General features: G+C 36.0%; 1 protein-coding gene across 1 annotated transcript in view; it reads left to right on the top strand.

Annotated features, from left to right (window-relative positions):
- The window catches only part of LOC125672652 (uncharacterized), an 86,995-nt gene extending 74,527 nt beyond the window's left edge, over positions 1 to 12,468 (top strand). The window contains 7 exon segments of the mRNA XM_048908845.2: positions 3,258 to 3,302; positions 3,443 to 3,553; positions 3,668 to 3,817; positions 7,456 to 7,573; positions 7,687 to 7,856; positions 9,623 to 9,746; positions 12,158 to 12,468. Coding sequence (XP_048764802.2) covers positions 3,258 to 3,302; positions 3,443 to 3,553; positions 3,668 to 3,817; positions 7,456 to 7,573; positions 7,687 to 7,856; positions 9,623 to 9,746; positions 12,158 to 12,284 — 845 coding nt within the window. The 3' untranslated portion in view covers positions 12,285 to 12,468.
- The last annotated feature ends 14,836 nt before the right edge of the window (positions 12,469 to 27,304 follow it).

Here is a 27,304-nt window from a genome sequence, read left to right as displayed (position 1 = left end):
CAAGAAAAAGACAACTGCTATGGTGAGCGATGTGGCCCATGGGTCTCTTTTATATCCGTTGAGGCTATAAAATATTTGTCAACTAACTTTGAATCGAGCAATCTTTCATATTTCAGGTTCATTACAGTTTAATCATTGTAATTATCTCTTCATGGCAAACTATATTATTTTCTTTGCGTGAGTTTTCAGCATTATGTTTTGCAGGCTTGTGTTTATGCTTTGCTTTTAACATGCCCTCTGCAACGCATTTTGGTTTTGTACATGAAGGATGTTCACGTGCTTGAGTATCAATCGAATACATCATCATCAAAACTTTAATTAAATCGTTATATACGGATCATAATTAATTTTTATTAAAGATTAGCAAATGTAGATTTTCATATCACCAGGTAGCTGTAGATATGTAGCTCTCTGGGGGAAAATATTGGGACATACCAATTTGGGACATATCTAGTCTGTCTCAATATTTTTCCAGAGAGCTACACATCTGCAGCTAATCATTCTAGGAAGCTTACTCACAAAGTAATAGGTACTTGAATTAAAGTTTGGCCTCACTGGAATACCTACCTTGTCATAGCATCTCATAAACGGTTAGATGGATCTCAGTGAAAAGACATGTCACAATATTAATGACTAAAAAAATGCATATTTGTATCTCATAAGAAAACTGAATAATCTTTTCTAAACAAACTTTGTGTGCCAACTGTCTCTTATATTGTAAGTTGTCATAGTTACGACATCTTAAAAATAAAACTTACCACTAAGGGTCTTTGGAAACGGGGATTCAAGCTTGTTCAAATGAAGAGCTGTAACCCCCTTCCAAGGGAATAATGTAGAAAAGATGTAAAATTGGGCAATGTGTTTTTAAAAAAATCTTCTCAAGGGCCACTGAATCAGAAAAGCCAAAACTCTTAAGATTTACTCAGATGAAAATTCAACTTCGTTCAAATATTATACCCCGGGTCCAGTGCGTAGGAACTGTTGAGGTTCACAGTTTTGCATACATTATATTGGAAAAATCTTTGAAAATCTTCTCAAGTAACTTTGCAATATTTCAAATCAATGACCCCCGAAGCAAGTGTAGGTTAACGAGAGGTCAAAGGTTTCCATAAGAGTGTATGGGATAATTGTTTTACCCCTCAAAACCCATAAGGGTACAATAAGGAAAACTGATATGCAAGCACCATCATTTAGTGTAAATTCAGGGTAGTTTAGTGTAACTATGGAAACACATTTTGTTTCAATCTCTTAGCACCGTCTGTCCGCGTGTTACACAATTTATTAATTCTGTGACTTATTTCATAGCATCGTTGAAATTGTTTTAAAAATTGCTTTCTGGTTTCTTACTTTTTTTTAACCTTTTATTTGAATTAAGAATAATAGATAACGCTTACTTATATTATACGATGGTTTATTTTATAAGTTTAGAGTTTGTACCTCATGAACTATTTCCCTTTACCATCGTTACCAAATATGCCGACAAGTCAAGGTCTGGTAATTTTCAGATGTTACTTCTAAATAACTTACAGGTTAATGATACATGTGTCATAATTTTGGAAGAGGGTCTACATCGGCTATCCCAGTTTCCCGATCAATTTGAGTTTATCAATAATATATGTATAAATCAATTAAATTAATGGTGTCATATTTTACGTACTTGAAAGTATTTATTTTCTTTAAAAATCACAGAAAAATAGCAAATTGAATATACATAATAAAATGTCTTTGTTTGGTTTGTTTTAAACAATATGAAGGTTGCAAACATTGCAAAAAAAATATGTATCCCGACTAACGCTGGTCATCCATTTTTTTCTGCAATGTTTGCAACCTTCAATGTTTTCGACCTTTAGTGTTTGCGACCTTCATCTTCCGTTTAAGAAACCAAAGAACACATTTTATTGAATCAGTAAAGAATTCTCAAGAATCACATGGGTGCAGTTCCTCAAATTAACATGTAACCATCTTCATTTAACGTCGATTCAAATTTCGTTACACCATGGTCCCAAGGGTGGTGCCACAATAGGAATTTATAGTTTGATATAGGGATAAAGCAATGCGGATCACGTACAGCTGGTCTTTCTGTAGTTACATAACACGATAAAAGCGATATCTTCGATAGTTTCATTCTTTATACAATTATAAAATAATTTTTACGATGCAAAGGATAACATTTTATGATAAAATATTTCCGTTTCTATTTATTCTGGCATTTATAATTGGATTTTAAACTTGGATCGCGAGGCTGACAACTTTCAGGTTAGAAGGAATGGTTTAGAATGCAGCTCTGAACTGATAGTTGTCAACTTTTTTTTCATTTAGCTTACTCTTTACAATCGACATGATTATTCAGTAACAATTAAAATAAATGCCAAACAAAATTGCATACGCAACAATGTTTGTTACAACATCGAGATACAGTATGTAAGTAATAGTCATCAAACGATATTGCCCGTTTTTTTTAATACTGGAATCGATTTTACATCTCTACTTTTTCAAACAATGGCCAAGCAGGGGGTATGGGCATATTCTAGATTGTGTGTTGTCAATAACGCTTGATGTTTTGCCTTTCATATTTCCTCAGGCGGGTCAGTGGCACCGACAATTATATCTGGTGAGGCAATAGAAAATACACATTCGGGATATTTGTATCTTCCAACTTTTATTCGAACAATCGTTCTAAATTTAGAGCGGAGTTACCCATTCAGTATTTCAAAAATATTTTCAATCTGGATTTATCTTTACGATTTTGCATACATAGTTTTCTATTTGATTTTACGATTTGATAGAAAACAAAGATAATTATGTAAAGTTTTAATAAGATATAATCGAATCAAAGTTGAAAATGCATTTATTTTGTATGTTGAATTGTTTGCTGGTTAACTTGTAAAGTTTTACCCCACATTTTCCACCGTTAGTGCAAAACATTTAGTTGTATTTAAAATAAGACGTTAACAAGTGTACATTTAGTTACTATATGTAAATTTGATGCTAACTTATCATCATAGATAAAAGCTCAAGATGAATTGCATGTTCGTTTCAGCAAGAATACATGCAGTAAATATGAACATATAGTTGTATTATTATGTAATCATGTTTGTTGTACTAAAGTGTTAGTAACTAATGACGCATGATATGTACCACCAAAAAAAATGATACGACGTTCCACAAACACGGGTGGTAACTTATCATTTACGTAACTTTGTAACATAACACAGAGTGAATATTGCTATTATATGCTTTACTATTTCATTATCTAGGAACCGGAGGCGGGACCTCTGGAACAGGATCAGGATCAGGATCAGGTAAAAGTTTAGAATAACAAAATAGAATGGATGTTTATTTATAAATTTTAAATAGAATGTCGTTATAGTGGAAACTCTTTCTATGCTGAATCTGATGAACAAACTGATTGATATTGTCTCGTGATTGTTTTGATTTACAGGAGCCTGTCGAGACACTATTAGTAACTGTGTTGAGTTCACCAAATCATCTTGTGTAGAACCTTACATATCCTGGGCTGTAAAGAACTGTCCAGCTTACTGCGGATTCTGTGGTAAGTCTACAAAGTAATACAGATGGAAAACAAAAACCAGTCATAGAATAGAATATCCTATTATCTTATTCCTATGTGTTAAGAAGTGAGAATTATTCTTTTTCTTAAACAAAGGGCCCAATGGCACCATAATCGTTACCGGAAATACGGGTGGTATAAGTGGAACAGGAACCGGTACAGGTGGTTCTGGAACCGGAACTCAAGGTGGCATTTCAGGAGTAGGAGTTGTGACCTCTATACCAGGCAGTTCATTTACAGGAAACGGTATGAATTACACACATAGTTGCTTCAGCTTGCTTAATCGTAATCAGGCATCTCGTGCAGATGTTGTTAGCACATAATGAAATGGCAGATGAAATGTGTTATCGTTTACTGTGCGCCTGAGAGTTCAGCAGCTACACTCATTTATAACTGGATCGCCAATGTGAACACTTCTTTTCAAAATTCGATTTTATTTGAACTTATTTCTTTAGAAAGTGATTCTTGACTAAAACATTGGCTAGTACGGAGTGAGTAAATGTTGATAATATCAATTGTTTACATGTACTTTAGGTAACTTCAGATAGAATAACACGGAAATATTCACGATATTTAGGGGTCCATGTTTGCCCAACTCTCTATTTTGTATTCCTTGTGGAAGTTGTGAGATTGATCACTGAACGTAATCTTCACCTTTCATACCTCGTACTCAGTCATTCAAAACAATACTTTGTTAAAGAACACTTTGATTCTACGCACAAATACCCTGAAGTTAATATTAAAAATAAGTTGGAATTCCTTGTTGACAATATTTATGTAGTCTTTGGTGATAAGATCTTTCAACAGTCTGTTGGAATTCCTATGGGTAAAAACTGCGTTATGATATTAGCTGATCTGTTTTTGCATTCTTATGCGGCAGATTTTATTCCAAAATCTTAACTACATCAGAAAAAAATCTCTTGCTGTGTCCTTCAATTCGACAATTACAAATATCGAGGACATTTTATCAATTACTCATTTTAATTTATATGTCGATTTCATATATCTCAGTAAACTCCAAATATAATACACCACAAAGTCTTCCATATCTGCTTCATATTTGGACATTTTATTGAACATAGATGTTAATGGCAAACTAACCATACAACTTTATGACAAACGGAATGACTTCAGCTATTCCATTGACCATTTTCCATATTGGTGTAGAAATATTTCGATATCATCTGCATCTGGTGTTTATGAAAGGCGAAGATAACGAACAGTGATCAATCTGAAAACTCCTATAAGAAATACGAAATAAAGAGTTGGCAAACATGGGCCCCTTAGGTGCCTAGAAGGAGTAAGCATCCCCTGTCGACCGAACTTATTCAATAAGCGAGAGCATGTTCTGCGTATTGAGGCAGGCTACTAGAGCCCGTTTTACAGAACAACTTACGACATAGTCGCAATACTTTAATGGCATTACACTGTTGTTACTTTGAGTGAATGAAGTAAAACTTTTCTGAGGCTTAATTTTCAATATTTTGTTTGAAAAAATATTTTGCATTTGGGGTGAATGATCTTCCAATAAACTGAAAATTTCCAATATGTAAAGTCGGTCGTAAGTTTTTTTGTAAAACGCGGCCCAGATTAATAACTAAAGTGTATGTTACAGGTTTCAACAGTCTCGTTTAAAGTCAGCATTTCGCAAATTGTAGAGTTGTATAACGATCTAATTTGCCAATACAAAGTATCACTGGGTCGAATGATGTTTGACGTGTTTAGAATTGTAAGGCCATTTTACATACTGATTTGATTACGGATTACACCGTTTACCAGATCATGATATCGGGCTCACAGCGGCTTTGACCGATCGACAGAGGATGCTTACTCCTCCTACGCACCAGATCTCCCCTCTTGTATGTCTAGGGGACCGTGTTTGGTCTTATGTTAACTTTGTATTCTTTATAAGATTTATGGAATTTGTCTCTGTTTGTTCTCTTCACGTTTTCCCGCAGTCATGGTCGATTAAATTGTAGTGTCTTTCTTACTTGTCTAAATCATAATGCAATGATTTTTTAGCTCACCTGAACCGAAGGTTCAAGTGAGCTATTCTGATCACATTTTGTCCGGCGTCCGTCTGTCTGTCTGTCCGTCTGTCCGTAAACTTTTCTCCAGAACCACTGGGCCAATTTCAACCTAACTTCGCCAAAAGCATCCTTGGGTGAAGGGCTTTCAATTTTGTTCAAATGAACGGCCATGTCCCTTTCAAAGGGGAGATAATCACAAAAATGCAAAAATAGGGTGGGGTCATTTAAAAATCTTCTTCTCAAGAACCACTGGGCCAGAAGAGCTGAAATTTACCTGAAAGCTTCCTGACATATTGCAGATTCAAGTTTGTTCAAATCATGGCCCCCGGTGGTAGGATGGGGCCACAAAGGGGGATCAAAGTTTTACATACAAATATATAGGGAAAAACTTTAAAAATCTTCTTCTCAAGAACCACTAAGCCAGAAAAGCTGAGATTTACATGAAAGCTTCCTGACATAATGCAGATTCAAGTTTGTTCAAATCATGGGCCCCTGGGGTTGGATGGGGCCACAATAGGGGATCAAAGTTTTACATACAAATATATAGGAAAAATCTTTAAAAATCTTCTTCTCAAGAACCACTAAGCCAGAAAAGCTGATTTTTACATAAAAACTTTCTGACATAGTGCAGATTCTAAATTGTTAAAATCATGGCCCCTGGGGGTCGGATGGGGCCACAATAGGGGTTCAAAATTTTACATACAAATATATAGGAAAAATCTTTAAAAATCTTCTTCTCAAGAACCACTAAGCCAGAAAAGCTGATTTTTACATGAAAACTTTCTGACATAGTGCAGATTCTAAATTGTTAAAATCATGGCCCCTGGGGGTCGGATGGGGCCACAATAGGGGTTCAAAATTTTACATACAAATATATAGGAAAAATCTTTAAAAATCTTCTTCCCAAGAACCACTGAGCCAGAAAAGCTGAGATTTATATGAAAGCTTCCTGATATAGTACAGATTCTAAATTGTTAAAATCATGGCCCCCGGGGATCGGATGGGGCAACAATAGGGGGTCAAAGTTTTTTTGTTGTTGTTTGTGTTTTTTTCGTTTTTTTGTTGTTGTTGATATAGTGCAGATTCAAGTTTGTTAAACTCATGGACCCCGGGGATTGGATGGGGCCTCAAGGGGGGCATCAAAGTTTTACATACAAATTTATAGGAAAATTTTTTAAAAATCTTCTTCTCAAGAACCACTGAGCCAGAAAAGCTGAGATTTATATGAAAGCTTCCTGATATAGTGCAGATTATAAATTGTTAAGATCATGGCCCCCGGGAGTCGGATGGGGCCACAATAGGGGGTCAAAGTTTTACATACAAATATATAGGAAAAATCTTTAAAAATCTTCTTCCCAGAACCACTAAGCCAGAAAAGCTGAGATTTATATGAAAGCTTCCTGATATAGTGCAGATTCAGGTTTGTTAAAATCATGGCCCCCTGGGGTAGGATGGGGCCACAATAGGGGATCAAAGTTTTACATACAAATATATAGGAAAAATCTTTAAAAATCTTCTTCTCAAGAACCATTGGGCCAAAGAAGTTCACATTTACATGAAAGCTTTCTGACATAGTGTAGATTCAAGTTTGCAAAAACCATGGCCTCCAGGGGTAGGTTTGGGGCCATAATAGGGACTACGGTTTTACATGCAAATAGATATGGAAAATCTTCTGATATGGACCAAGGTGACTCAGGTGAGCGATGTGGCCCATGGGCCTCTTGTTTCTATTTATTACCAATTTCCCATGTAAAACTTTGGTCCCCTATTGTGGCCCAAACTTACCCCCGGGGGCTGTTGTTGCAGCCCTATGCTCCACCGAGAGTCTTTTTTATTTTATGCCAATCTTTGTAGGAGGTGGATGTTTGTACAAGGGACAGCTGTACCAACAAGGAGAACAGTGGAATGACGGCTGTGAATATAACTGCACTTGTTCCGATGCATCTCGTGGTTACTATGTTTGCAGGGCTCTGTAAGTGTGTGTAAGGGAGAGGGAGGGATAAAGATATGTCTTTATGCAGTCTATCATTGATGTAGTGTATTACAGCACATTCATATTCAAGAAATATTTTGATTTTAAAACAGATGTCCTCAGTATACTAACCTTCCACAAGGGTGTGTCCTCGTCAAACCTAGTGGACAGTGCTGTGCGCAGCCACAATGTACTGGAGGAACAGGAACAGGAACAGGATCAGGAACTATCACAGGAACAGGATCAGGAACAGGATCGGGATCAGGATCTGGAACCATCTCAGGTACATATATACCACTCAAAACATCGCTCGGCTTTTTTCCATCTAGTCGAGGTAAAACCTCAGATGTAATACATGTATGTAACCATATTGGAACTAGTTTGTGTCATATGACAAGGAAAATGGTGTCACCTGCAGTTTACACATTTTCTGGACGACCTCGAAGAAACCTATACCGAGATACCTGGAAAATTAGAGAAATGCTAATGATTATTTTATGTCTTGATATTAATTTGACAGTCGTCTCTAAGATATGCATTCCATGTCTTTCTCTAATAGCAAAGTTAACACAATTTTTGAAATTCACCATTTCTTGTTTACGTATGATATCATATGTGCAACATTGAAGCAGATATTTCTCTGATTAAACGTATTATGAAGCAGAATTTATTGAAAAACTTCTACAGTGAGAAAAAAAATCTCTTGCTTTGGCCTTCAATTCGACATTTAGATATATAGACGATGTTTTGTCTATTAACAATAATAACTTTCATTCATATGTCGATTCGATATATCCCTGTGATCTCTAGATAAAAGATACCACTAAGTCATCCACTTCTGCTTCATGCTTAGATATTCTCTTGAAAGTAGACATTAACGGCAAACTGAAAATTCAACTTTATGACAAACGGGGTGATTTCAGCTTCTCCATCGTCAACTTCCCGTGTTTATGTAGCAATACTCCATTATCACCTGCATATGGTGTTTATATATCTCAATTGAATCGATACGCAAGAGTTTGTTCTGCGTATCGTCAGATTTTAAATCGAGACAAGCTACTGACAAACAAGTTGATGGTACAGGGGTTTCAACAGTCTCGATTAAATTCAGTATTTCACAAATTTTATGGTCGTTATAACGATCTAGTTCGTCAATACAACCTATCATTGGGTCAAATGCAGTCTGACATGTTTCATACCAATTGTTAGACTATTGTTGGCACACTGATTTTGACTGAGGATAACTCTGTTTACCTGATGAGGATATAGGGCTCACGACGTGTGTGACCGGTCGACAGGGGATGCTTACTCCTCCTAAGCACCTGATCCAACCTCTGGTGTATCCAGGGGTCCGTGTTTACACAACTATATATTTGTATTGCTTATAGGAGTAATGAGATTGATCACTGTTTATCATCTTCACCTTCCATTCCACTAAAATTATATGTACTTTATATAAAACAGACCATGCTAAGATATCTAGTATAAAAAATACAGCAAGTAAAAATTCCTTCATTCACATTTTCCCGTGTAGTTGATAATATGCTAGAGATCGCTTCGTTTTTGACACACATTTTCACCTTGAAAATCGTTGTATTCTATGGTCTAGAGAAATACCAGGTTTTTTCTCAAGTAGACGGAAAAGGGCGAACGATAATGCGATTGACTCAATTGAGCTGTGTTTGAAAAGTGTTTGTTTGGCTTATTATTTGAAGCTGGGTATTACATGATCTTGCTATTATCTGCTAGGTTTGTCAATGACTTGTATTTCATGTCTACACATATAAAATACAAGAACCGAAGATAAAGAATGAGAATTCATTCCAGAACATTTGGTTTGCACTGTTTCTCTATGAAAGACGACTTCATTCAAGTCTTATTACAGAAGATATTTTTCTTGCTTATTGATACTATCAATTATATGTTAATCCTTCGCAGAATTAGTAGTACAAATGGACAGTCCCAGCACACGAGTCGTCTAAAGTGCTTGTCTTCAATTCCATTTGTACATGTTCAATCTTTTCTAAATAGTCTTATTATTAATCTAAGGAACTGGACAGGGCTGTCTCTTCAAAGGAACTGTGTATCAACAGGGACAAAAATTCGATGATGGATGTAAATACACATGCACATGCGCAGATGCTTCGAGAGGCTACTACACATGCCAGAATAAGTAAGAGTTCCTTTTTGTTCAAAATTATGATATGAAGTCCTGTCAACACCAGATATTCAATTTCATGATGATTATCGTACAGTAGTCATAAAGGCATTCGTTTATTTCAACTTAAAATCGCAGTTGCTTTACGAATGATTTCAGAATATATGAAATACTGGGAAAGGGTGATTTATTACACAAACATTTTATTTAAAGAGGTTTCCATCTGAGATTTGGAGTTATGTCAATTTTTTGAGAAGACTATTTTTGATTTCCACATTGAAGGAAAATTACCTGGTAGGAAATCGAAAAGAAAAAAGGGGTCGCAATGTTTGTTATTGAGCTACAGTGTTCTGAACATGACCTTTTTGCACTTAAAATTGACTCAGGATTTATTCAATCAAACTTGATTTGTCTGTTGATGTCAACACAACATATGCAACACAAATCAATCATTACATGAAATAGATACATTATCATGTTTTCTACCGTTACAGATAAAAAAACAACAAGGAATGGAAATAAATAATGACCTTTTTGCACTCAATATACGAAAAACTTAATGATATCAAATTTGAGAGTTTAAAAAGACATATCAGGAGTAATGTCAATTTCTAAAATTTCACACAATTTTCAAGGTCTTATCTTAAATTTAAAATGTAACCAAAAAAAGTAGGGATTAAAGATCAAATTTTGAAATTATTGGCGAAAATACCGAATTTTTATACGAAATTTTTCGAGTGAGTTTTCTGTTTGGAAAATATATCAACCAAATTTAATAAATTACAACATTTGAACTAGTTTCAAGTCTCAACTACTTGTGTAATAAATTTTAAAACTGAAATACACATATTGGAATACAAAAATGGAAGATATATTGTATGAAACAGAAAGTTTAATATCGTGCAGATTTAGAACGTTTTGATTAATTTATCCTTCTGCCACAAAATATAGTCCCTGCCAAACACTTTCAAAATTTTAATTGACAAAAAAAAATTTCTACTGGATAGGGTAATGTAATAGATGTGTAATATGTTTGCACCAATGGGATCAGTATTGAACCAGTAAATACTTAGTTGTAGCATCCTCTGCAGTTGTACTCATTAGCTCAGGAGCTAACTTTCTTAATGGCAGGTTAAAGCAGCACTGCTTCGCACCGTCAGAAGAGTGATATAAACTCTCAATTATTTTATATGATTTTTGTGTTGTTTTTTTAATTTTTTTTTGGATTTTTTTTTTTTTTTTGCTTTTCGGAATGATGAAAAGGGTGTTTTGATATTTATAATATATTTAATTGATAATTTCTTTAATGCTATCGATACTGAATTGAAACTATATGGATATTTATATTTAGATAGTTAGATGGAGCAGGCAGTCTTTCTTTGATTGTAAATTTCATTATCCCTGGGGTAGGGGGTTTTGGGTTCAGGATTGGGCCAAAATGGTCAGTGAGTAAAAGTGTATTAAACAATTGAATATTTTAATTTGATAACTAGCACTCCGTTTTTTAACATTTGGTATGTGGCATCTTTGGATCAAGTTATAATTTGCAAGGTTTTCGCGCCTTAGCGGCGGGGTAAAAACTACCATTCATTGACCAATATTCAAAAATATTCTACAAATGCACATCTGCAAGAAAAGTTAAATAATCATGTAGAGCAGGGCATGAGCAAGCATGGTATATGTAGGACATATATGTAAAACATTTACAGAATATGTCCTTTATGTCTATTGATGCTATATTGTAACTAAATAAATATTTAGAAGGAGTCTTTTACCAATATTTTACATTTCATGAACCCAGGTGTTAGGGTTTTAGTTCCAGACTGGGGCCAAATTATTATAGTAATTGTTTTCTTTATCATTTGAGAGGCATCTTTAAGTTTACTGGTGCGATATAAAAACTAAGTGTATATTTAGGAAAAGCAATAAAGAAATAAGAAAAAAAAGGATGTACCAAAATTGTGAATTTAGCAATCACAGGATTTTGACTCTAGGATGGGTCCAAATTAGTCATATCAGGATAATGTTGCATATGCAAGGTGAAGATAACGAACAGTGAGCAATCTCATAACTCCTACAAGCAATACAAAATAGATAGTTGGGCAAACACGGACCCCTGGACACACCAGATGTGGGATCAGGTGCCTAGGAGGAGTAAGCATCCCCTGTTGACCGGTCACACCCGCCGTGAGCCCTATATCATGATCAGGGATATCTATTATATCATGTGAAGTCTTTCATCCGTATATGCACTTTAGGGGGCATTTAATTTTCTCAGAAGACATCTTGTCTTATACTATTGCTGAATATTAGAATGTAGGAGATTTGCAGAACAAGAATGTTTTTCTAATATTCAGGTGACCGATATGACCTTTTGTTAAAACATTTTGAAAATTGTTGGTAAAATTTGAGACATATATTTTCAGATGTGTTGATTGGCAACTACCAGCAGTCTGCACACTGAACCCTCCCGCCCCAGGGAAATGCTGCAAGACCCCAAAATGTCCTGATGGCTATGTTATCAATTATCCCCCAGGATACACTGAGCAGTAGTGCTCGTGGAATTTATCCGTGAAAATATCAATAAACTTATCTGTTAATATATATAGTAATTGTTGATATTATAATCTTAACATTGAAGATTGTTGAATATAATTCCATTTCTTCGTTATTATGAATGAATTTGCAGATATATATATAGTATTCACTGTATGGAAATAAATATCTCAAGTTCCTGGAATGACAAAGTTTCTGTTGTTGGCAACATGGTGGAGAATTATGACAACCACATATGACAAGGAGTGAGCAAATGATGATTGCAGAATATCGCTGTAATAATTTCGTCTATACTTTTATCAAGGATTTATGACTAAATCGGTTTTCAGCCAGTTCTAAAGTCATGCCTTTTCTACCCATTTAAATAATATGGCGAGGTTTTACGCATTAACTGCAGTTTTAATTCCACGGTATCGATGAAAATAGCAAAAATAAAAAAACAAACATTTTATTTTAACAAAGGAGCACATTCTGTGTCCATGGGAATTCCATCAGACTATTTGAAGACCTGTTCATAAAATACTACGAAGGTATTGTCGATGAAGAATTCCAGCATATTTGTTTTTCAACTTTAGAGTACCTGTGCATGGGATTAGAGTGGTTTTTAACGAAGTACTTTTTGGATGACTGGTCACTAGATCAGAATATTTCCGTAATAAATATAATGAGATTGCCGAGGAGCATTTCATTGCCATGTTATCTAATGGACATGTAAATAAGCACTCCAGTCCTTCTCTGATGCATGAAAGGTGAAGATAACGAACAAGGGTCGTTAAAACTTATACAGTACCAATTTTGATGCACTAGATGCGCATTTGGACAAATAATGTCTCTTCAGTGATGCTCAAGCCGAAATTTTGGAAATTCGAAATGAAAATAAACTTGTAAGATCTAAAAGGAAAACTAGGTGCCAAAAACTGGAGCCAAATTCGTCCAAGGATCAGAGCTATGCATGAGGGAAATAATCCTTAATTTTGAAATGAATTTCTAAATTTTATCCCATCAATTAAATATACATCCGTATTTTCAAGCTAGTAACGAAATACTTAGCTACTGGGCTGTAGAGACCCTCGGGGACTAACAGTCCACCAGCAGAGGCCTTGACCCAGGGGTCATAATGTAAAACTTATACGGTACCAATTTGATGCACCAAATGCACATTTCAACAAATAATATATCTTCAGTGATGCTCAAGCCGACATTTTGGAAATTCGAAATGAAAATAAACTTGTAAGAGATAAAAGGAAAACTAGGTGCCAAAAACTGGAGCCAAATTCGCCCAAAGATCAGAATATTTGTATAAGCAATACAAAATAGATGGTTGGGCAAAGACGGACCCCTGGACACACCAGAGATAGGATCAGGTGCCTGAAGGAGTAAGCATCCCCTGTCGACCGGTCACACCCGCCGTGAGCCCTATATCTTGATCAGGTAAACGGAATTACTAGAAGTCAAAATCAGTGTGCCGAGAACGGCCTAACAATTGGTATGAAACAAGTCAGATCACATTTGATCCAATGATAGGTTGTAATGTGGTGATTCTTTATCGATTGTTTTCAGCGAGTTCGTTCTTCAACAGTGGCATCTTCACAAGTCAAGGGTTATTGATTCTTTACCTTGCACTAGGTAACGAATCAATCACCCTTGACTTGTGAAGATGCAACAGTGGACACATCATGTGTTCCCATGAAATATTCAACATTTTGAAAGTGAAACAAAGTTATCCGCATCGCTCGTTGGTGGTCAAGACATGGTGACAGGAGTCTTGCAAGAAATATTTCTGAATAGATACAGAAACCAATTTTTCTTTAGACCACGTCTTACAAACCTTACACGTCTTCGATTCTGAAGAAGAACGACACTCGCCGTGGTCATCTAAACACGACTCTCTGCCGCAGAATTTGCGGTCCTTATACGAGCCGTCTACCATACTGTACTCGCAGCATGTACAATACACTCTGAACTGCCGCAAAATATTTCCACGTTTAAAAGAAAAAACGATTTCTGATAATAACTAGAAAAATTCACACCAACAAAGAAAGAGAGAGTCCAGCAGTAACAGCCGAAATTTGTTACCCAAACATAGACCGAAATATTCGGACATGATGGGCGATTGAACAATGGGTTTAGGAATGATAACTCTTAAATGGATACGGGTAAAGGAGTAGGAGTGACATCATGCTAAATGTCAGTATAGATATGGACATTCTCAAACAGGATATTTCAGGATATACTTTCAAATGTAAAACCATAACTACAATAATGTAAATTGTGCAACACAAAATTAGTTACATTTTGATCAAACAATTGAATGTTTAGCGCTATTTATCATACTTTTACTGATTTTGCACTATACAGAAGTATATCAACGGTAACACTTGCAGCTGATTGTTTAAAATCATCACATTATTCAATTTAAATGTATGAGAAGATTACTAACAATGATCAAGCACATAAATCTGATATAAAGAATTCAAAATGAAGAGAGGGGCAAGCGCAGTTCTCTGGATATACCAAAGGTGGGATCAGGTGCCTAGGAGGAGTAAACAGCATCTGTTGAACTGTTTTATCTAATTTCTGGTAATTCCCAGTTATATAATAATCCATTCCCTCGATTTTAAGCGTTAAACACTTTCGGTAATCGGGCTTTTCTAATATCACACAACCGCCGCGGTGATCTAGAGGTAGAGCGTTCGCCCCGCATGCGGAACGTCGGGGTTCGAATCCCGGCCGCGACGGACCTAAGTCGTTAAAATAGGTAGTGACAGTTCCATCACCAAACGCTCGGCGTAAGATGTGAATGTCACGGGTCCTCGGAGGTGACCTTAAAAAACGGATGGCCCGTGCCACAGTACGTGTGGCACGCAAAAGAACCCTCACTGCTCAATAACCGTAAGCGCCGACCATAAGCTTAAATTTGAAGCCCTTCACCGGTATTGATGACGTCTCCATATGAGTGAAAAATTCTCGAGAGGGACGTTAAGCAAGATACAATCAATCAATCTATCATTATACCTCAATATGAGAATTCTATGCAACGCGTAATCTGATTGGTCTAGACGGCCACGTGTCTGGGATGACCAAACTTCATATCTCCCTCTCAGATATCATATCTCCCTATCATATTTCATCCCTTGGACAGCCTCGTACATAATTTTTCCACAAATTCAACGTCAAAGACGACGAAATGTATTGTGACGTCACAATAAGTTCGAGTGAGTTGGTAAGGCACAAAATATTCGAGTCTCTGATACACAGTAAAAAAAAATCGCCTGATCTGGGTTGATATAAAAACAAGCAAGTAAATCAGCATTCAATGAGAATGGAAATACAAAAACTGGTTATCCTATCACTGTATTTCGCTGTTTGTACCTTCTAATACGTTGACAGCTCGGTGCTACTGTTAGAGTGATCTCAGCTACATACATGTACAATGCACATGTATAGTACTCCAATCTCAGATGCAATTTTGTGGTCTTGCTTTGTTTTCGGTATAATAAACAATTTATTGCATGAATGTTTGGGAGATATGAAGATTTATTCACCCAAGAAGGCGTTGCCCTCGAGGAATATGATTTTTTTCTTGTGTGATTAAATCTTCATATCTCCCTCACTATCATGCAAGAAATGTATAATATTACACGACTTTTCACCTCTACATAGGTGTAAAAATGCTATATCAAATCGGCAAGATCAAATTGATCCAACATTCAGCTTTAATACAGTAATACACAAAGCTATACTATTTTCAGAAATGTTATGTAGTGTGTGTATCGGTATAATACAACAGTTACAGGTATATCAGTTTCTGGGGACCATCGGAGGACCTCCGAATGTGTAGGTACCCTGTAAATAAAGGCATTTTATATCGTATTATGTAGCTTCGGACATGCAAAAAACATCTAGATTGTCATCAAATTTCGTCCAAATAGTTCTAAGTACTTCCTGGGATATTCATGAATCGATGATAAAACTGACTTCTATATTACTGTCGACCGTCCTATACTGGGTCCGCTGTATTTAATGACAAACGTTGCAATATCTTGGTATCATATCATTTTTCAGTGGTATCGGTAAAATAAATCTTTTGTATTGTAAATATTCATTTGCATTGTATAATTGTCATTTGCACTGTATACTTTTTCATTTGGATTGTATGATTTTTCATTTCTAATGTAACAATTTTTATTTAGCATTGTATGACTCATCTTTTGCATTGTATCCGGGGATTGTTTATTTCATTTTGTTACAAAGGATCTTAGTTAAAACTTATGAAAAAGTGGAAATAAGGAACAGTACTGAAACTCGTAACTGCCATAAGGAATACAAAATTAAGAAGACCCATGGTCATGCCAGAGGTGGGATCAGGTCTTCAATTGTCAAGCCATAGTCTACATCTTTTTCTTACCTACAGTTTACCTATGAGTAGATTCGACTGAACTTTCTCTAAATTTCGTGTCACACTTACGCCCTGATTGTGTTGGGTTTGACTGTAGTCAATGGATGAATTATGCCAATCAAGGACAACACAAATATCTAACTTAACAACAATTTATTTACAAAATGTACAATGAAATTGAAAGTTGAAGGATCCAAGTTTATGATAGCAGGCTATATCAGATTTCGGCACCAGGAAACTGTCGAAGACGTTGCACGAGGAAGTTCCTGCACCGTGTATCCCCATCATGTACTGTGTCAATCTACAATGGCTTTCTCAGACAAGATAGATAGTGCTATCGGTCGTCCATAAGCTGACTCCAGTTACAGTGAAATATAGAAACACCCACCGTGAGTAAGCATCCCCTGTCGGCCGGTCACACCCACCGTGAGCCCTATATCTTGGCCAGGTAAACGGAGTGATCCGTAGTCAGAATCTGTTTACCAAAAACGGCCTAGCAATCGGTATGAAAAACGTCAGACAGCATTTGACCCAATGATAGGTTGTATTGGCAAACTAGATCGTTATAATGACCATAGATTTTGCGAAATGCTGACTTTAAATGAGATTGTTGAAACCCCTGTAACATCAACTTGTTTGTTGACAAACCAGGGGGTACTGAGGACCTATTCTAACCTGTATCCTCACAGGAACATTAGAAAATGACATCAGTTCGGGGGTTTTACGTCACAATTAATTCTTTATCTAGTTTTGACCTCTTATCTGAATACAAAGATCAAATTATGAAGATTGTAACAGTTTTACCCTGGGCTCTGCACACCCTTTAAGACCGCAATTGTTTCATTAAAAGATTCAAAACTAATTTATTGGACTTAGAATTTCATAACAAATATCTTGGTATACAGTATATAGTAAGTCGTAACCCATTCAAATTGACAATAATGCCACCAATTACGAACTCGAATTAATCGTTTACCGTCCCATTTGCAATTCCACACTGTAGGTACAAACGCACTGTCACCTACATGTACTACATTTTCTGTGCACGAGGACTGTCTCATACTGATACACTATATCAAAATTCACTTTTTTGTTAACGATTGAACATTTTGTCACAAAATCAAAATATTTCTTACCGCTTTTCATTTCCTTTTCTGTATGCCCACATGACGACTATGTTTTCTTAATATTAGTACTTGTACTTTTACTGTTGGTTACACATGGTACATCAGGCACTGCATCTACTTTTAACTGAGCAAGGGCATGTACCCAGGTTCAGCTAATCTGGAAGGATGTCTTAAGGAAGTGATTACTACAAATATCACTATGCTTTGTCACAACAACATTTTTCTTTTAACAATAATAAATCCATACATTTTGACGAACATTGTCTTTTGGAAAAAAAATATAAACCACACAGTACACAATTTCTGCTACACTAATTATCTAAACTTAAATAATTAACAAGGATACTGAGAGTATTGCATGACAATACATAGTCCCCTATCGGTTACAAAAATTACAGTACCACAACAATATTCAAAGTTCATTATGTAGGTTATGGTAAAAGGGAAAATCGGGGAACCAGGATAGGAATGTTTGGAAATCAACTACTATCCGAGTAGAGATTAGACCAGGAAAAAAGACAAATTTATGATTAGGTTTAAGTCTTTAACCAAGTCAATAAATTGTGACATGCAGGTGATCGTGAATAATTTAGCTATATTGTTGTATTACTATGCTAGAAGTTTTAATGATTGTAGTACTCTAATCTACAAAGATAAGAAACGTGGATGTAAACTAACAATCCATGCTATTTTTCTAAGTCCAAGGGCCACAACTTAATGAAAAATCAACGGACCGAGACCAAATCCGAACTTGATTTGTAACTTGTTATTGCAAAGCAATATACCAAATATCGAATGAATATCTGCAAGCACAACGAAAAACGCCTGGAAAACTGATAATTAATGCTATTTTTCTAAGTCCAAGGGTCATAACTAAGTGAAAAATCAACGGACCGAGACGAAATTCGAACTTGATATGTAACTTGCTATGCCAAACCAACATACCAAATATCAAATAAATATCTGCAAGAACAGAGAAAAAAGTGTGGAAAACTGGACTGACGGACAGACAGACGGACGGAGCGCAAACCTAAAGTCCCATTCGACTTCGTCGGTAGGGGACTACTAAATCATGTATACTGCATTGGATCTGAAACCAATAACGTCAATTAGTTAACAAGATTTGTTCACTTTTGATAATAGATAAAAATAGTTTAGTATCTTCCTTGGTTGAAAGATACAACCGCTCTGCAGCTTTAGTCAAATCTTACGTCACATCGAACGTGTCCGATCTTGGAGGCTTCAGTTATGCAAATTGAGGTCACGTGTCTTGTCACCTATACACATGCTCATTGTTAAACAGTTATATATCTACTGTTGCACCTCATTGTTACGGCAATAACTTTGAAACAGATGGAAGTAGCTAAGGGAACTATGCAGGAATTTTATCACATACACAATTCTGATTTGTTGTGAAGTGTGTGTCACATGTCCTTTAAGTAAACAATAAATTATTTATATTTCCCTAGTTATTTGTTACTCTAGCTAGATTAACATAAAATGGCGCTCTGGGTTTGTTGTATCGCTTACACAAGCTTACACAGACATAGGTAGTGATAATTAGATAAGGATGTGCGAGAACTACGCATTTTACGACATGCAACACCCACACAGAAACTGTCGTAAACGTTAGTCGTGTCATATGTACATGTATACTGAGATACAGTTATACATATGTATATGTTAAAGTACCGGATTTTGGTTTAATAGGAAAAATAAACTTCAGTCATATTTTATCTGCTCCTTAATAACATAAGGGGCAGGTTCTAAGTTCACCTTAAAATATGCAATTTTACACGATATGTTAAATGTTGCAGTGCACAATTTTTCTTCTACACATAAATGGCAGAAACTGTTCGATGTAAATTTTGTATATTTACATTCAAAATTTCCAACATGGAACTACTATGTGTGTTCTATATTACCAGTATATACGGAATAATTTACTATAAAATGTAGTGTATTTTATATAAATAATTTCAAAAGAAAAACCATTTAGTGTCTTTAAAATATCATAATAAAAATTCCCTTTCGCAAGTTGTGGTCAGAATCTGTGAAAATAGGTTTTTTCAACTTGGTTTTAACCAACGTTGCCTTCAAAATGGCTGTTTTACGGACATCTATCGTGCAATTGACACACAACAAATTACATATCCTGATTGTAATGAGTTTACAGCGTTGTTTGCTACCAGCACAAAAGAAGTAAGAAAACATAATAAAACCCCGAACGTTTAACGTTTATATTTACATTTAATTTAAATGTGATTTTTGTTTTTAAGGTATCCGTTCTATGTTTCCTAGAACTATTTCATCAGTGAGACACTTTGGAGAGCGGAAGTTCTGCTGCATACTTACAATCGGATCTTGCAGGTGGCAAACAGAAACTATTTCAATTTCCGCATATAGAACCATAGGTATTGAGTTGTTAACAGCAGGCCTCGTATATAAACCAACTTCTACATGTATGAATGAGGCTAATTTTACCCACAATTTTAACTTCACTGAGCAGGTTTTGATTTTAGGTGATTTAAACTTTGACCTTTTAGATGATACCAAATGCAAACCTCTGGTAAATTTCTGCGATATTTTTTACCTTTCAAATTTAGTTAAGAAAACCCTCTTGTTTTACAAGAATTGCCAAACCCGAATTGGTCGATGTTTTACTTACAAATAGTCCGTCCGTATGTGGTAAGGTACTGAATTTCTTCCATGGTATTAGTGATGTATACCTGTATAACTGTGTTTCTTGTGAAATAGATATTCAAACAAAAAATGTGTAGCCTAGGTGGCAAAAAACGTAGAAGCTTTGAATATTTTGGTCACGATTCGTTTCTCTCTGATCTTGAGAAAATTGACTACACCAGTATAACAATGACATCTAATCATACCGATCAAACTTACAAACAAAGGAATAGATGCCGTCAACATATGCAACATTCTTCGTCATAAAAGTGTTCAGTCTTGTATTCCAATTTATTTCAAGTTCAAGTCTACACCCAGTATTTCCTACAAATATACTTCTACTGGACTTTTGCGAGAAGGGCTGACTTTTACAGTCAACGGCTGACTTTGACACAAGCATAAAATACGGAAACCTTTTCGTGACATATCTGTACATACATGAATAAGTGAAGAGCCTATGCATTGTACAGAAATGTTAGTTGTCCAAAGAGTACCGAGTTGTCCCGGTTCATTTCCATACTCGTACTGTTTCTGGAACAGTAAAGTCTATGTGACCTAATATCGCCACATATTCCTCCTGCACCCCCGCTCCCATGGGGATCCGGGTTAGAATAGGTCCTCAGTACCCCTTGCTTGTCGTAGAAGGCGATTAAATTGGGCGGTCCTTCGGACGAGACCGCAAAAGGTCCCGTGTCACAGCAGATGTGGCACGATAAAGATTCCTCCTGCTGAAAGGCCATAAGCGCCGAGCACAGGCCTAAATTTTGCAGCCGTTCACCGGCAGTGGTGACATCTCCATATGAGTGAAACATTCTGGAGAGGGACGTTAAACAATATCCAATCAATCCTGCACCCCCGGAGCCTTAAGAATGGAGCAAAAATTGATCAAAGTTAAAGCATCTTCCCTATAACCTTATAGGGTTCACGGCGGGTGTGACTGGTCGACAGGGGATGCTTACTCCTCCTAGGCACCTGATCCCACCTTTGGTGTGTCCAGAGGTCCGTGTTTGCCCAACTATCTATTCTGTATTGCTTGTAGGAGTTATGAGATTGATCACTGTTCGTTATCTTCACATTTCATTGTAACGTACAGTGATCTGAACACGATTACCGTTGCTTAGAGAAATACTACCATATCACTAGAAACGCTACATGTGGCTCTCTAGCGAAGCAGTAGAAATTCCTTACATACTATTCGCTACACTTCCTACGCTCGGGAAAGCTTCGTTCCGAAGCTTAGTATGGATCTTCTCCGATTATTTGGCGCTTCTTCGGCAAAGACATCCGCCCTTCACGACGACAACCACCGTCGTCCGTACATGTACACAAAGTCCCAGAGATATTCTATCTGAAGCAGGTCACCCACCAAACATCAGTCACTACCCTGCCACGATTTTGTAACGTGAAGTGGTTTGAACACGCCCGCCTTTGCTTTTGTGTAATCAAGAGAAATCACCCCCCCCCCCCAATCTAGCTCAATAGCGAGGTAATAGAAGTTCCCTGTATAAATGTTAACAAGTCGATATTACATAAATTTAACGATATTGTGCTTCCATACCATACGCAGGTTTAAATGTCCAAGTCAGCCGTTGACTGTGAAAGTCAATCGTTCTCGCAAAAGTCCACTATTGCATCCAAACTTTTTAATTATAAACAAACTTTGCAGTGCCTAGATATAGACCATCTTATACTTAATCCACCTACGTGTTCTTGTTCTTCATCTTCTTTCAACTATAGTCAAGCTGGACAAGTCATTACTGGTGATGTTGATATATAGTCCAGCTGGACATGTTATTACTGGTGATGTAGATATGTAGTCCAGCTGGACTTGTCATTACTGGTGATGTTGATATAGTTGAAAATGAGGACCTCAAATCACTTATTCTTAAAGGTCCTAAATACAGAGAACCTCGGTCTTTCAATTGGCGACAGAACTTCATCTCTATTATAAATTCTGTCGAAGATTATGCCAGACGATGGGCTAAATATGAAAAAGAAGAACTTGATACATTGTCAGAATGGATTAAAAGTATAAGAGGAACATCAAAATCCCGCATTAGACATATTTAAACAAAATTACGTACCATCTACCCTTCTGTGTTTAATAAACTAGAAGTGATAAAAGAATTAGATAAGTTACATGAGGAATATGCTTTGGTTCCAGCTGACAAAGCTTGTAACAACATTGTCTTTGTTTGTAAGGCTCATTATCACAACTGTATGTCAAAAGAACTTGGCATTAACTCCACTTATGGTAATTGTACTTATACTCCAACTGCCCTTTCAGAAGAGGAATTTTTTCAAAACCATGCTTCAGTTTTCTCAAATCAACATCATCAAAACCTATGACTTTTCAACACTTTACACGATCATTCCTCATGATAAATTAAAGACTAGACTTTTTGACATCATAGACAGTTGCTTCTTCAACAAACATGGAAAACGGAAATATTCATATCTCAAGATAAGTCATCCAAAAAATTACTTTGTTAAACACCACTCTGATTCCACGCACAAGTATTCTGAAGTTGAAATTAAAAATATGCTAGAGTTCCTCAATGACAAAATCTTCGTGAGTTTTGGCGATCAGGTCTTTCAACAGTCTGTTGGAATTCCCATGGGCACGAATTGTGCTCCTTTCTTAGCTGACTTGTTTCTATATTCATATGAAGCTGAATTTATTCAAAAACTTCTACATGAGAAGAAAAAACCCCTTGCTGTGGCCTTCAATTCGACATTTAGATATATCGATGACGTTTTGTCTATTAACAATAATAACTTCATTCATATGTCGATTTGATATATCCTGTGAGCTCGAAATAAAAGATACCACTGAGTCGCCCACTTCTGCTTCATACTTAGATATTTTATTGAAAGTAGACATTAACGGCAAACTGACAACTCAACTGTATGACAAACGGGATGATTTCAACGTCACCATCGTCAACTTCCCATGTTTATGTAGCAATATTCCATTATCACCTGCATATGGTGTTTATATATCTCAACTGATTCGATATGCAAGAGCTTTTTCTGCGTATAATCAGTTTTTAAATCGAGGTAAGCTACTGACAAACAAATTGATGGTGCTGGGGTTTCAACAGTCTTGATCAAAGTCAGCATTTCACAAATTATATGGTCGTTATAACGATCTAGTTCGTCAATACAACCTATTATTGGGTCAAATGCAGACTGACGTGTTTCATACCGATTGTTAAGGCGTTCTTGGCACACTGATTTTGATTGAGGATAACTCCTTTTGCCTGATCGGGATATGGGGCTCACGGCGGGTGTGACCGGTCGACAGGGGATGCTTACTCCTCCTGGACACCTGATCCCAACTCTGGTGTGTTCAGGGGTCCGTGTTTGTCAAACTATTTATTTTGTATTGCTTGTAAGAGTTATGAGATTGATCACTCTTGGTTATCTTCACCTTTCATTGAATCAATCCCTAATCTTTCAATTTAACTTTAAAAAATTGATTCAAAGGGGAATTTCGTTAGTTCTAATGGGCATTTCGGTAATTCACGGGCATTTCGGTCAGAAATCGTTTGACCAACATCATTGAACATGAATTTATGTTGAGTTTATACGAATGTTTTCGTTCAACAACAATGCTACCAAGTTTTAGTTGCATAATAAATGCATGTTACATTGGCCATTGAGAGTAAAATCACGGCAAACCAAGACTCTAGACATTTGAAAAAACAATGGACATATTCAAGACCTGGAAAACAAACACCCACAAAACAAGTAACATATTAGAATAACAAAATGGTATATGAGACGTGCACAAACTAGACCATGAAGTTAAAACTGCACTTTTTAGAGAGGTTTCTGACAGTTCTGCAAGTAATTCATTGTCAATGTTCATTCATCAAAAGAACACAATATATAAAAACAGAGTTTTGATATTCAATATATTTTCAGCCAAAAAAAACCAAACCAAAAAACCCCTACCGACCGACCCAATATTTTTTATGACCCTCGGGTTATGGCAAACCAACAGTTTTTTTTTAAATGTGGCCTAAAGAGGACCTGTTCTAAACCGGATCACCACGGATTTGCAAGTGAAAGTCCTGCCAGGGGCAAAAGAATCTGAGGTGTGTGTCTTAGAAGGTGAAGACAATTTAAGGAGGGGGAATGAAGTGGTCAGCCGGGTTCGGTCGCTTGTGGTCAGATAGCTCAGTTGTTAGAGCATCTGACATTTTCTCCCTTCCTGTTACAACTGTAAAATCATATGCTGAGAAAAATAAACATATCCGTGGGGATTAACTTTGTGATTGATGAATTATTCTTTATTGTAATGGGTATGTTTATGTAATAAGACCATTTTTAGACCTCAGAGGATCCACCAAGACAAGAACTTTATTTCAAAAATATACTTCAGATTTAAAAGTATGAATAAGCAAAAACTGCATCTACAGTGGCAGTACATGCAAACATAACAAAGCCAAATTTTATCTTTCTTGTGTTTTAGCTAAGCTCAATAGCTAGGGAATAACATGCTGGAGTAAATGTTCCCCATATGGAAGTTAACAGAGGTGTAAAATTGCGGAATGGAGTCGAGAGCTGCAGTATAATTATGCGATCAGCCTCAGAGCAACGACATATTGCCCAAGTAGCATAGGTAAACATTTGATATGTTGACCAACCGCGAATATATTGTCTCCTTATCTGAAATGACATCTAAATATTAGGAATTTCTATAAAGGTGGGTTAATATCGAGGACAAAGTTTTTACTGATTTGTAATGAATGATGGTGTTTTCAACAATGCAAATACGGTTTCCATTGTCCACATGGATCGACACATAATTAGGAGAGAGAAGAATGATGGATTGTGTGTCTAGTTCTGATAGGACGGATTACAGCATTACAATCAGTTAAAGTGTCCAACTCTCAATTAAAGAATCATTGTTAGAAATGTGAGATTCTTCACTACAATGGGAAACCTGATTTTGTCTAATGGCGGAGTGAATAAATTAGCACGTTTTCCACTGTACAGCATATTGTTATAAATGAGTCCATTTTCATTATGATTTCTGCTTCTCCATCGTCAGCTTCCCATATTTAAGTAGCAATGTACCATTATCACCTGCATATGGAATTTATATCTCAACTTATTCGATACACAAGCGCTTGTTCTGCTATGATCAGTTTTTAAATAGAGGCAAACTGGATGGAGTGAACTCTTAGAAATAGATAATACTGAGTGGAAAATAATCCACAAAGTACCTTTCATAATAACAAAAAATAGTAAACTTCAATGGTTTTAATATAGAATACTTAATAAAATTTTAGCAACAAACTCATTTTTATTTAAAATTTAAAAAAATGAACTAAAAAATGTGTACCTTTTGTCACAATGAGGAGGAAACAATAGAACATATAATATGGGAATGTAATTGTGTTCAATCATTTCTAACTGATTTTGAATTTTACTTAGAACAGAGAACAAATTGTCAACTAGTCTTTACAAAAGTCTTTTATAGTAGGCATCCATATATATTATAGTATATTATATATTATAGTAATATTATAGTAGGCATCCTTATATAATATTTATACAGCAAGGTGTACAGAGAAAAAATTGAGTGTGCGTTTTGCAATATCATTTTTAAAGTTATTCTATGAAACACAAAAATTCATTTCTTATAAAAATGGTGATACTGAAAATGTTGATGCCCTTTGGAACAGATGGAACCAAATATTTTCATAGCTCTCTCTCTCTCTCTCTCTCTCTCTCTCTCTCTCTCTCTCTCTCTAAAAGAAATAAACACTTCTGTAATTCTATATTACATGTATATATTATGAAGATATACCATGAACTATTTACAGAATGTTGAAAAAAAAAATTTTAAAAAAGGAGGCAAACTACTGACAAACAAGTTGATGTTTCAGGGGTTTCAACAGTCTCGTTTAAAGTCAGCATTTCGCAAATGATATGGTGTTTATAATGATCTAGTTTGCCAATGGTTGTTATCATTGGGTCAAATGCCATCTGACCTGTTTGATACCTAAGCCGTTCCTAGCACACTGAATTGACTACGGATAACTCCGTTTACCTGATCAAGATACAGGGCTCACGGCGGGTGTGACCGGTCGATAGGGGATGTTTACTCCTCCTAGGCACCTTACCCCACTTCTGGCAAAGAAAGTATAAAAATTTATCATACGCAGGGCAAACTCTTGTGTATCGAATCAGTTGGGAGATAAACATGTAAACACCATATTCAGGTGATAATAAAATATTGCTACTTATATACCGGTATGGGAATTTGACGATGGAGAAGCTGAGATCATCCCTTTTGTCAGATAATTGAGTTCTTAGTTCACTGTAAATATTCATATTCAATAAAATATCTAAGTACGAAGTAGATGTGGAGGACTTTGTATTGTCTTATTTTGTGCTCACGGGGATATATGAAATTAACATATGAATGAAAATGATTGTTCTTAATAGAGAAAACGTTGTCAGTATATCTAAATGTCGAGTTGAAGGCCACAGCAAAAGATTTTTTTCTCACGTAGAAGCTTTTGAATAAACTCTGCTTCATACGAATATAAAAACAGGTCAGCTAAAAAGGAGCACAATTCGATGCCACGGAAATTCCAACAGACCTGATCACCAAAGACTACGAAGATATTGTCAATGAGGAACTCCAGTATATTTTTTATTTCAGCTTCATAGTACTTGTGCGTTGAATCAGGGGGTGTTTAACAAAGTAATGCTTTGGATGACTGATTACTAGATGCGAATATTTCCTTTTTTACACTTTTTTTGCTGAAGAAGGAACTGTCTATGAT

The sequence above is a fragment of the Ostrea edulis genome, chromosome 1, assembly GCF_947568905.1.
Source record: "Ostrea edulis chromosome 1, xbOstEdul1.1, whole genome shotgun sequence".
NCBI classification, from domain to species: Eukaryota; Metazoa; Mollusca; class Bivalvia; order Ostreida; family Ostreidae; genus Ostrea; species Ostrea edulis.
The sequence above is the reverse complement of the archived record's forward strand: the minus strand, read 5'-3'. Positions and strand labels throughout refer to the sequence as shown.